The sequence below is a fragment of the Pongo abelii genome, chromosome 10 (genome assembly GCF_028885655.2).
Source record: "Pongo abelii isolate AG06213 chromosome 10, NHGRI_mPonAbe1-v2.0_pri, whole genome shotgun sequence".
Lineage (NCBI taxonomy): Eukaryota > Metazoa > Chordata > Mammalia > Primates > Hominidae > Pongo > Pongo abelii.
In genome coordinates, this window is record NC_071995.2 from 103,666,837 (window position 1) to 103,680,029 (window position 13,193).

At 39.5% G+C, this 13,193-nt stretch overlaps 1 protein-coding gene across 6 annotated transcripts in view; it reads right to left on the reverse strand.

Annotated features, from left to right (window-relative positions):
* Positions 1-7,485: 7,485 nt before the first annotated feature.
* Positions 7,486-13,193, reverse strand: part of ALDH1L2 (aldehyde dehydrogenase 1 family member L2) — a 64,326-nt gene continuing 58,618 nt past the window's right edge. For all 6 annotated transcript variants that reach the window (XM_063711871.1, XM_063711874.1, XM_063711873.1 and 3 more), the window contains one exon: positions 7,486-12,188. In XM_063711871.1, the coding sequence (XP_063567941.1) occupies positions 12,133-12,188 (56 nt within the window). In that variant the 3' untranslated portion in view covers positions 7,486-12,132. The remainder of the gene's footprint in view (positions 12,189-13,193) is intronic.

Consider the following 13,193-nt stretch of genomic DNA (forward strand, 5'->3'; position numbering starts at 1 on the left):
TTGTTTGTATTTCTTTCAACTGCAGATGGTACTAGGTACCATCTATAAGTGTTTGTGTGGGTAAGTGCTGATAAATTCTAACTTTTTATAATAGATTTATATATTTTTTATGGTAGAAATGATGAGATAGACTGGTATCTACATATATTTAATGCATTTTTGACGTACCTAACTTTTTAATTTTTTTAAGCCATGCAGTTCATCTGTGAATTTTTTCAAATTGTCACAAATCTCCAAAAATGTTAAAAATATATTTATTGAAAATAATCCATGTATAAGTGGACCCACACAGTTCAAATCTGTGTTGTTCAAGTGTCAACTGTATTTAGCTGTTCTCAAACATACCTATTTTTATTTTAAAAATTCCTTTCTACTTGCATTTCTCTGATGGCCAGTGATGATGAGCATTTTTTCATGTGTCTTTTGGCTGCATAAATGTCTTCTTTTGAGAAGTGTCTGTTCATGTCCTTTGCCCACTTTTTGATGGGGTTGTTTGTTTTTTTCTTGTAAATTTGAGTTCATTGTAGATTCTGGATATTAGCCCTTTGTCAGATGAGTAGGTTGCGAAAATTTTCTCCCATTTTGTAGTTTCCTGTTCACTCTGATGGTAGTTTCTTTTGCTGTGCAGAAGCTCTTTAGTTTAATTAGATCCCATTTGTCAATTTTGGCTTTTGTTGCCATTGCTTTTGGTGTTTTAGACATGAAGTCCTTGCCCATGCCTATGTCCTGAATGGTATTGCCTAGGTTTTGTTCTAGGGTTTTTATGGTTTTCGGTCTAACATTTAAGTCTTTAATCCATCTTGAATTAATTTTTGTATAAGGTGTAAGGAAGGGATCCAGTTTCAGCTTTCTACATATGGCTAGCCAGTTTTCCCAGCACCATTTATTAAATAGGGAATCCTTTCCCCATTTCTTGTTTTTCTCAGGTTTGTCAAAGATCAGATAGTTGTAGATATGCGGCTTTATTTCTGAGGGCTCTGTTCTGTTCCATTGATCTATATCTCTGTTTTGGTACCAGTACCATGCTGTTTTGGTTACTGTAGCCTTGTAGTATAGTTTGAAGTCAGGTAGCGTGATGCCTCCAGCTTTGTTCTTTTGGCTTAGGATTGACTTGGCGATGCGGGCTCTTTTTTGGTTCCATATGAACTTTAAAGTAGTTTTTTCCAATTTTGTGAAGAAAGTCATTAGTAGCTTGATGGGGATGGCATTGAATCTGTAAATTACCTTGGGCAGTATGGCTATTTTCACGATATTGATTCTTCCTACCCATGAGCGTGGAATGTTCTTCCATTTGTTTGTATCCTCTTTTATTTCCTTGAGCAGTGGTTTGTAGTTCTCCTTGAAGAGGTCCTTCATGTCCCTTGTAAGTTGGATTCCTAGGTATTTTATTCTCTTTGAAGCAATTGTGAATGGGAGTTCACTCATAATTTGGCTGTTTGTCTGTTATTGGTGTATAAGAATGCTTGTGATTTTTGTACATTGATTTTGTATCCTGAGACTTTGCTGAAGTTGCTTATCAGCTTAAGGAGATTTTGGGCACACCAGTTAGAATGGCAGTCATTAAAGTCAGGAAACAACAGGTGCTGGAGAGGATGTGGAGAAATAGGAACACTTTTACACTGTTGGTGGGACTGTAAACTAGTTCAGCCATTGTGGAAGTCAGTGTGGTGATTCCTCAGGGATCTAGAACTAGAAATACCATTTGACCCAGCCATCCCATTACTGAGTATATACCCAAAGGACTATAAATCATGCTGCTATAAAGACACATGCACACGTATGTTTATTGCGACACTATTCACAATAGCAAAGACTTGGAACCAACCCAAATGTCCAACAATGATAGACTGGATTAAGAAAATGTGGCACATATACACCATGGAATACCATGCAGCCATAAAAAACAATGAGTTCATGTCCTTTGTAGGGACATGGATGAAATTGGAAATCATCATTCTCAGTAAACTATCGCAAGGACAAAAAACCAAACACCACATGTTCTCACTCATAGATGGGAATTGAACAATGAGAACACATGGACACAGGAAGGGGAACATCACACTCTGGGGACTGTTGTGGGGTGGGGGGAGGGGGGAGGGATAGCATTAGGAGATATACCTAATGCTAAATGACGAGTTAATGGGTGCAGCACACTAGCATGGTACATGTATACATATGTAACTAACCTGCACATTGTGCACATGTACCCTAAAACTTAGAGTATAATAATAATTTTAAAAAATTAAAAAAAAATTCCTTTCTAGTTTGAGTTGGAAAACTGATGCTTGTAGTGCAATCACTGTTGGTGACAGTGCAGTCATACAATGCATGCAGAATTTACTGGTTGGAAAGATTAGTTTTTAGTTGATTTTTTTTTTTTTTGTAAAGCAAAACTTCTTATCTCAGCTATTAAAACTGTTCCACACAGTTGCCCACAGCCTGAAACCTATCAAATGTAGAAAATAGGGACATCACAGCAAAATTTGGAGGGCATAGTACAAAGAAAGGCGACAGCTGGTTTTCCCTTCCAAAGGTCAAAATGACCTTAGGCTGGAGTTGCCTTTCTGCCCTATTCTTGGTTTTATTAAATTTATTTGGGATCTCATCTGCCATGAGCCTGACTTTTGCTCAGGAAAGAGGCCTGAGAATTTAAGGACTATCTGTGAGTGTGCAGAGCTGATGGAACTTTGTCTGCTAATGTTTTCGGGTTTTCTTTGAATTCTGTTCTTTCCAATTCTTCACATTGGCCTGAGTCTTCTTGTGATTGCTGTGAAGATAATTATCCAGGTCCTTTCTGATCTTTCTTATTGGAAATTGGAACCAGCTCTCCTTGACTGTGACTCACTTGCTAAATGTGTAGAGAAATGAACAGATCTGAAACAAGATTTTTTCAGCTGGAAAGAGTACACCAACTGTACACAGCCATGAAAAGTTATTGGCATAAGTACTTATTTAAAGATATTCTTCCACTGGATGCTATGCTACCTTGTGCGAACAGTTGCATTTGTCTATTTCACTACTTAGCATAGTGTGTGGTACACAGTAGGTATGGAATAATGATAATAAATGGATTAAATGGGTGCATGAAGGTATACAGGAGACTTTAAGCCATCATAGACGGTTCCAGGCAGGAGAATATGAAGATGTAATTTCAAGTACAGTTGTTATTGTCAGTTTTGCTTTCCACGGTTTCAGCTACCCATAGTCAACCACAATATAAAAATATTAAATGGAACGTTCCAGAAATAATACATAAGTTTTAAGTTGCTGAATAATGTGATGAAATCTTAGGCTGTCCCACTTCGTCTCGCCTGGGACATGAATTGTCCTTTTGTCCTGCATATTCACACTGTATATGTTAGCCACCCTTTAGTCACTTAGTAGCCATCTGGATTCTCAGATTGAAAACAGTGTGTATAGGGTTCTGTTCTATCAAATGTTTCAGGCATCCTCTGGGGGGGTCTTGGAATGTATCCCCCATGGATAAAGGGAGACTACTTGTATAATCTGGTAAAATGGTTGAATTATTCATAAACAATGTCGGAACCAGCTATTTCAAACAAGATTAGATTCTCTAGCCTCATATCATATGCCAAGATAAATTATATATGGATTAAGGATTTAAATGTAAAAAAAGAAATTATAAGAGTTCCATACCAAAATACAGGTTTATATTTAGTAAAATAGTCAAAAAAGGGTTTTTTTTTTTTTTAAAGCATAACATCAAAGCCTAAAATCACAAAGGAAAAGAGTGGAAAATTCATCCCTATAAATATTAAAAACTAGCGTGTTGCAAATAAATTCAAAAGATAAGGGAAATACTGGGGAAAATATCGGAAACATGACAGAGTGTCATTAATATATCATGGGCTTTTACATTTTAGGAAAAAAATGACTGCTATCTCAGTAGTGAAAAGACTATAGGAAATGAAGTAATTCACAGAAAGAGTCAACTGCATTTATCAGAGAAATGCAAATGAAATCAAGATTGCATTCCTCACCTATCAAATTGGCAGATGCAACAATAGCTGGTACTTACTGAGCCCTTTCTGTGTTAGTTACTAGTCTAAGAGTTACCACCACTCATGCATATGTAAAGGCTAATGGAGTTGTAAATTTAACTTTTGAGGACTTTATTGTATGTATGCGTATTAGTCTGTTCTCACACTGCTAATAAAGACATACCCAAGACTGGGTAATTTATAAAGGAAATGAGGTTTAATGGACTCACAGTTCCACATGGCTGAGGAGACCTCACAATCGTGGTAGAGGGCAAAGGGGAAGAAAGTCATGTCTTACATGGCGGCAGGCAAGAAAGCTTGTGTAGGGGAGCTCCCCTTTATAAAACCATCAGACCTTGTGAGACTTACTCACATGAGAACAGCATAGGAAAGACCCGCCCCCATGATTCAATTACCTCCTGCCAGGTCCCTCCTACAACACGTGAGAATTATGGGAGCTACAATTCAAGATGAGATTTGGGTGGGGACACAGCCAAAACATCAGTATGTTATGGCCTTATCTAAAAGTTGTTTTGTTTGTAAGCAGTTTGCCCTACAGTGTGTGGAAAGTGCATCACTGTTGTGCTTTGGTTGTCCAACCCTTTGCTTACTCTGATGCTTAGGTGTGAGTTGATGGCAGTCATTTGGAGAACAGTTGCATTCCTGAAATGAATGAAATGTTCTCTTCAAATTTGTGGCATACCGTCTTTCTGTGGCTCTGTGACAGTTACAGATCTGAAAATTAGGTGTAATGGCTTTTGAAGCAAAAATCTCATTCTGAATAAATCTCCCATCTGTTCCAATAACATTTTAATTGTGCATCAAATATGGTACTTACTTTTAAAAACTGCCTAGCAGGATAGTTTGTGTTCCTCTGCCTTTATCCATGATTGTGATAAGAAATGTAAGAAAAGGCTAGGCATGGTGGCTCACAGCACTTTGGGAGGCCAAGGTGGGTGGATCACCTGAGGTCAGGAATCCAGACAAGCCTGGCCAGCATGGAGAAACCCTGTCTCTACTAAAAATATAAAAATGAGCCAGTTGTGGTGGTGCATATCTGTAATCCCAGCTACTTGGGAGGCTGAGGCAGGAGAATCGCTTGAACCCAGGAGGTGGAGATTGGAGTGAGCCAAGATCATGCCACTGCACTCCAGCCTGGGTGAAAGAGAAAGAGACTGTCTCAAAAAAAAAAAAAAAAAAGAAAAAGAAAAAAATGTAGGAAAAGAGGTTGAGTCTTACTTTCATTTGTATTTCTCTCACTGCCTAGCATAGTGCCTTTCACTCAGCTGGAATATACAATAAATGTTCATTAAACTGACTATTGTTTCCTTCTCTTTATGTCAACAAAATAATTCAGCTTAAACATCAGTTCACAATCCTGGGTCAAAATCCTGAAGCAAAAATACAGGATATGTATGATTTGTAGACTTTTCCCAAAAGTTTTAATGTTGGAATCTTTGTGTTTGACTCCCCACCATCTGTTCATGGAAAACTCTTGCCAGTTACTGGTTTAGGAATGGGCACGTGATGTGAGCCTAACCAGCGAGGCTTATGGAAAGTCTGTAGACTTTTGGGAAGGAAAGTGCAATCATGCGCTGCATAATAATGTTTTGGTCAACAATGGACCACATATACAACAGTGGTCCCATAAGATTATAATACTATATTTTTACTATACCTTTTCTATATTTAGATATTTTTAGATATACAAATATTTACTGTTGTGTTACAGTTGTCTACAATATTCAGTAGAGTAACATGCTGTACAGGTTTGTAGCCTGGGAGCAATAGGCTGCATCATACAGCCTAGGCATGTCATAGGCTATACCATCTCAAGTTTGTGTAAGTACACTATGATAGTCACATGACACAATCGCCTCGTGATGCATTGCTCAGAAGAAATCATGCGACACGACTGTATTTCTCATTCCTAAAAAGGAGGCACATGACGAGATGATTATTGTATCATACAGCCTAGGTGTGTTGTAGGCTATACCATCTAGGTTTGTGTAAGTACACTGTGATGTTCACACAACAAAATCGCCTAATGTTGCGTTACTCAGAAGGAATCGTGACACGTGACTGTATTTCTCATTCCTAGAAAGGAGGCACATGACAAAATGATTCCTTTCTTTTGGAAGGAAGGACAAGATAGCGAGGCAGGAAATTTTCCCTGAGTCCTTTGTGGGTGGGAACTGGAGTGCACAGGCGCTAGAACTAGCCAGCTGCTTCAGTGCCAGAAGGGCCAGACTCCACTCACTCTGTCCCACTGTGTCCCACCCCTTGCAGGAAGGGGAGTACAGGTGAGTGGGTGCAGGAGCCGGGTGAGTGCTTTTGGGCACCAGCAGGAGCAAAACTCCATGTGGCCTCATGGCATCATCTAGGGGGCTGCCTATGACCCCTGAAGCCCCAGAAAGAGGGTTACAGTCCATGCTCTTTTAGCTTCACTCTCCGTAGATGGCTTAAGTGTTAACAGCTCAGTGGGGGGTCAGTGTGACAGCCTTTTGCACCTGCACCCAAATTCTTGTCCAGCGTCCAGGAGGAATGAGGTTGATGAAAATTGGAGAGGGTAAATATGGGGGATTTTATTGCCGATGAAAGCGTCTCTCAGTGGGAAGGGGAGCTGAAAAGGGGACAGAATGGGAAGATAATCTTCCCCCAGAGTCCAGCTGTCCCTGGCCTGGCTGGGCTCCTTTTTGAAGCAACACTCTCAAGCTGTCCCTCTGAAGTCAAGCTGCTTCTCTCCAGCATCCAACCGTAGTCTTTGATGGCCAGCTGCTGCTCCTCTTCTCCCCTCTCTGCTTGCTGGGGCTGGGGTTTTTGTGGGCACAGGATTGGGGTAGGGCGGGCCATGGATAGTTTTGGAAAAGGCAACATTCAAGCAGGAAAATGGGAATGCATGTTCTCATTTTGGGCTGTGGTTCCAGGCTTAAGAGTGGGGCCCTCACTGGGGACCCATCCTCTTCTGCCCAGAATTTTCCTGCCTCCTGTCCCTATCATTATGATGGGATATGATTCCTGGAACTCCTTTCTCGTGGCCATGAATGGAGCCAGCTCTTGAGGGTAAAGTGAGCACACCACAGATAGCAGACAAGAGCAAAGAACATTATAGAGTCACTGCGTCAAATAACCTGTATACTGCACTATTGCTGGGCTCTGTTTTTGGTGGCAGAATAAATTTCCTTATTTTTTTTTAAAAAAAGGCTATCACCTTATGAGATATGCTTATATTGACTTCACAGCTGAGAAAATTGGCATAGAGATACTAAGTGCATAACTTGTAATACACAATGTTGGCAAAGATGTGGGAAAATTGTTGGTGGGATTATTGATTCAGGAATTCCACTTCCAGGTATTTGTTCTAATTACATAAGTATAGCTTTGGTCATAAATTTTATATAAGATTTTTTGTGACATTTAAAATAGCAAAAAGCAAATCTAAATGTCCAACAATAGACAATATGTTGAATTAAAGCCACTGAAATATGCAGAATTGTGTTTATTGACATAGATGCTTATGATATATTGTTAATTGAAAAAGCAGGTAACAAATTAATATACAGTATTATGTTAATTATGTAAAAAAAGTATACATATTCATAGAAAAAGTTTGGCACAATCTCAGATATCATCTGTAGGCTATTTCTGTTGGAAAATAACCAAATAGATTTTTGGGTTGACTCAACAAATTATGGTTGAGTCAATCTTACTTTCCTATTTTATAAATTTTTTTTCTACATCATTGGGTATTTAATCATTTAAAAAATCTACTCAGGCATCATTTGCGTAATAGTAATAATAATTTAATCCCCCTTATTTTTCATGTCTCATGCCTTATCCATCATCCCTCATATCCTACTCTTAGCCCAGATTTTCCTTGACAGCTTTATATTCTTGGAGGGCAGGTATGGGGAACCAAATTTGTTTCCTTACCCTAGCTCTAGCCACTTCCACAAAAGCTTTTATAGATAATGTCCATTTTGCTTATTATTATTATTATTTTTAGTTTAATCAATACTTAATATGTGCCCACAGCTCACTACCCAGGCCCTGATTTAGGCATTAGGAGTAAAAACTATCTCAACTTAGTTAAAACCACCAGATTCATTGCTTGAAAACCTGTTCTGCCACTTAATAGCTGTGTGATTTGAGCAGGTTACTTAACCTCCCCATTTGAAAGCAAACATTTATTGAGCTCCTGTTACATATTAGGACTGGAGATACAGTATTAAAACAAGTACCTGTTCATGAAACTTACATTCTAATGGGAAAAGATCATTGATTAATATACAACAGGTAGTGATAAGTGCTATGAAAATAATGCACTTATAAAAAGAATAAAGAATGACAGCAGATGGGGTGTGAATGTGGGGGCATATGGCTTATTTTAGAAAGCATAGTCAGGGAATGTGTCTCTCATCAGATGATATTTGAGGAGAGACCTGCAGGAAGTGAGCCAGCCAGCCATGAGGTTGTGTATGGACAAGAGTTGTAGGATGAGGCAGTGGTGTGCTAGTGCTGGCTTGCATTTGTTCTGATGGCAGGCATCTCTTCCCAAACTCTGTATTCAGTGAAGGCAAATTAGTGGCTCAAAAATAGCCTTGATGAGAGTATTTACACACAGATACCTGCAAATGCTACAAATTAGGGTTTTCTCCCCCACACCGGAGAACTACTTGTTAAATATTTTACCAGCATACCCCTGGGAAGAGGAAGAGTAAGGACAGAGGCCCTGAGGCAGGAGCAGGCTTGTTCTGTTGAGGAAGTCAAGGCAGTCAGGATGGTGGAACAGAATGAGAGGGAAATTGACAGGAGATGAGGTCAGAGGTAGCCAGGAGCAAGATCAGTAGGCCAGGTAAATACGTTGGACTTTGGTCTACCTGAAATGGGGGCCATTGAAAGGTTTTAAACAGAGGAGTGACACTGTCTGACTTAAGCTTTGAACAAGACCACACAAGAGAGGAATCCAGAAGACCAGTTGGGAGACGAGCAAAGTTGTAGGAAAGAGGTAACAGGCCAGGTGCAGTGGTTCATGCCTGTAATCCCAGCACTATGGGAGGCGGAGGCAGGTGGATCACTTGAGGTCAGGAGTTCGAGACCAGCCTGGCCAACATGGCGAAACCCCGTCTCTACTTAGCCAGGCGTAGTGGCACACGCCTGTAATCCCAGCTACTTGGAAGGCTAAGGCATGAGAATCACTTGAACCCAAGAGGCAGAGGTTGCAGTGAGCCAAGATTGCACCACTGCACTGCAGCCTGGGCAACAAGAGCAAAACTCTTTCTCAAAAAAAAGAAAAAAAAAAAGTAATGATGGCTTAGGGGTAGAGGTAGTAAGAAAAGCACCTTGATTTCTTCATATTTTTCAGACATTGTGAAGATTAAATAACATTTAAAATATGCTTAGCCTAAGGTCTTTCATACAGGAGGCCCTCAATAAATGGTAGCTGTCATATCGTATTATTATTGACAGAAGGCCCATACTGGAGTTGGGGAGGGTTGTTCATATCTAATTAAGAAGGCTAGTAATTTTAGTACAAGTGGTAAGTGCTATATTTGAGACAGGTGGGAATGTTGATGAGAAACAGCCCAGCCAGGGGTAGGAAGGTCCAGGAAGGGTGTTAGAGCAAAAGGGGACAGCTTTAGCAAACGCATGGGGATGGGGAATTAGAAGGAAAGTGGAACTGCTTAAAGTGTCCACACCTCCCGATTCAGGTGATAATAAGATCACAGCTTCATCCTTAGCATTATTAGCAAAATAATCTGTGATCTAAAGCAACAGAGATGATTTTATTACTCTGTGTGTTAAGTAAACCGCCCAGCAGGCTGGGGATCGTGATGTTCCAATTCCAGTTCACTTGGTAACTTTATGTATTATACAGATCCTTTGATTCCGATCAGCCAGATCTAAAAATGTAAGCTGGTAAGAAATGTTTAAAACTTGCTATGGAGAAAGGAGTTCTTAATCTGGGCCCCAAGCATGGCCTTTGGGAGGTTTGTGAACCCCTTGAAGATATTTGCAGAATTGTGTGTGTGCACATGAATTTGGGGGTAGAAGCGGGACACAGGGAGTGTTCATAGCTTTTATCAGATTCCCAAAGAGTTTTGCAGCCCAGAGAATATTTAAAACACTGCTACTGAGATGAATATTAGAGGGTAAAGTAAAATCAGTCTAGAAGAACAGGCATGTTTTTGTCTGCCATTCCATCTGTCATTAAAATAATTTGATTAAATCATATTCTAAATCACATGAAATCAGTTAAAACATTTCACTTACAAGTGATTACTTATAAAAAGGCTTTTGTCACTTTTATTCAAATATGAACTGTCATTTTGGGCCCAGTGAATATTCATTCCAACTTAAAATTTCAGCTGTGCCAAACTCTGGGATGGTAAATGAGCTATAGTATAATCAAAAGTGCTTCCAGGCCAAATTCGCTCTATTTATCATGCTGGGATCAAACCTGCTATTCTTCCCTTTGAAAATGTTCTCTGCCTCTGATTTTGTTGTTTAGTTTTTATTGACTCCCTACAATCCCTCATGTTATTCTGCCAAGTCTCCAAAATGACAAATATTCCCTAAGGCTTCTTCAAAGCCAAAGAAAAAGGAATGTTTACTGAAATTTTATTTTTAAAGGAGGATTAATAGAATTTAACTTTCTGGCTGTCTTCTGAAGACTCATGTGATTCAGAAATTTGCCGCCTTCTAGTCACACATAGATGGTGAAAATTTACTCACCTGACTACTTCTGTCTGCCAATGGGAAATGGGCTGTTAATAGTTTCCATTTCTTCAATGCTATGATCCAAACGCCTTGTTAAGTGCATTATGTATATTATCTCACTGAATCCTTGCAACACCTACTGAGATAGAGATTTGATTCTCATTTTATAGATACTCAACCTAGGCTCTGAGATATTAGATTACTATCTTGCCCAAGATCACACAGCCAGTGAGCAGCAGAACCAATAGGTGGAAAAATGGAAAGTAAGACGTCCCATGAAGGACGAGCGAGCTGCCCAAAGAAAAGCACCCCTTTTCCTTGTACTATTGCCATTTTTCATTGTGTGGCATTTTTCAGTGCTGCTGTATCAGGCATTGTGTCAGAACAATGGATGAGAAAAATATCTAGGAATTGATGATTGAAAAGGGTTGTGGGAAATGAATTCATCTAGTTAATTAAACTATCTCAATATCTTTTAAGAATAATGACGGAGGAAATCAGAGCTAAATTTGAGTACTTACCATGAGCAAAGCATTAATGTGAGGTGCTTTACTTACATTATTGCAATGAATTCTCCTATTAAGGGTCCTGAGGAAGGCATTTACTATCCCTGTTTTAGACAGAGGGAAGCAGAGGCTCAGAGGAGTTGCGAGAGTTTCCCAAAGTCACATAGATAGTAAGATGGTATGATACGACCAGGATCAGCCTTCTACTATACCATACGTAAAATTCGCTTCAAAAGCTATTTACTAAAATTTAAACTATGTGGGGGCCAGCCATCATGTCATTAAATTCTGTATACTCCTCAGAACATAATATAGTACCTGGTACCTAGTAGGTACTCAAGATATTATGTTTCTAGGTTGATCACCCATCACAGTGGGTTAAAAAATGGAACATCAAAGGCACAAAGATGTATCTTATTTCCAAATACTAAAAAAGAACTACCTTCACATTCCTTACAGGTTATACTGTTCCTTAGAAGAAGACTTATAGAAAATCTTTTTAATAACCCCCTATGTATAGTTCAGAGGTTAAAAACCTGTACATATTATACAAAGTTTCCAATAAATGCACCTTGTGTATTATAACTGCGCATGGTACTGACATCTTCAAGATGGAAACCATGAATAGATGTGTCTAGGTAGGGGAAAAGCAGCTTGGTATTTTAGAAATACGTATGATATACAACATAGTCAAAATGCAACAACTCCAAATCACTGGAAGGTGTATTAGAAAATATTCAGGCACATGTGCAAATGCTTTAACATGGCCTGGCCCTCTTCATGGTCCATCTGTGTATTTTTTGGTTTGTGGCTGACACCTCCTGCCTCAACACACCCAATCTTCTTAAGTGTGTCCAGAGTTGAAAAGGGCTGTCTGTCAAGGCTTTCCTGATGATGGTGTTGCTCTAATATTCCAGCGTCACCGTCTTGGTTTTGAGATATTCATTTAGAGCTTCCTCACCTAGGGAAGAGAAAAGCAGTTGACGGACCACATTCAAAGGCAGACATGTGATGTCTTCAGACCTTCAGATATAGGTATACGTAGGTGTCCAGGTCACTAAGTAAATGGAATGTGGCCTAAGCCAGTGCTTCTCACACTTTGAAGTTCATACTAACCATCTGAAGACTCTGTTAAGTTGCAGATCCTGATCTGATTAAGTCTGGTGTGGGCCCAGAGGTTATGTGTTTCTAACCATTCCCTGATGATGCTGATGCTAGTGGTCCATGGACCACACTTTGAATAGTAACAGCCCAGACCAGCTACCAGGCCTTCTAAGGAGCAGAGAGTGTTGGCTGGTCAGCTTCAAACCAAAACCCTTCTCTTTTATTTCCCTACTTGATGACAGACTCTGCCTTTTTGTCCATTTAAGCTAAACAGAAGTAACCAGGATACTGTCCTCTAGATTATATTAATTAAAGCAGAACTGAGCACAGGAAAGTTTGAGATCATTTGGTTTAATCTTATTTTAAAGATAAGGAAAATTCAGTTTATATTGTTTGTTAGAAACACAGGGGAACCTGTCTAGGCAAAAATAAATAGGTCTGCCTTTCTTTGACTGTTTCTATTTTGAGCTAGTACCGTCATCAGTCTCTATAGAGGTTAAAGGGCACTGAATACCATGGGAAAACTAATGAGTGCGTGATTCTGGAAGTTGAGCTAAAACAAGGGCTGTCAACTTTGTCCCCACATTAGAATCACTCAGGGAGCTTTTAAGACTCCTGACCCCAGATCACACCCCAGACCAATTAGATCAGTATCTGTATTTTTTGAAGCTCCCAGGTGATTTGAATCCACTGTGCAGCTAAGGTTGACAACCACTGGGCTAAGGGGTTTTAAAATTGGGGGAGGAAGAAACTATTAGAAAAACTGTAGTATTTTATAGTAAAACAGACCTGAAGCTGGTCAAATACACTCTCTCAAAAGACGGGTGAAACAGGGATGCCTCACTTTCTAATAATAAGTTCC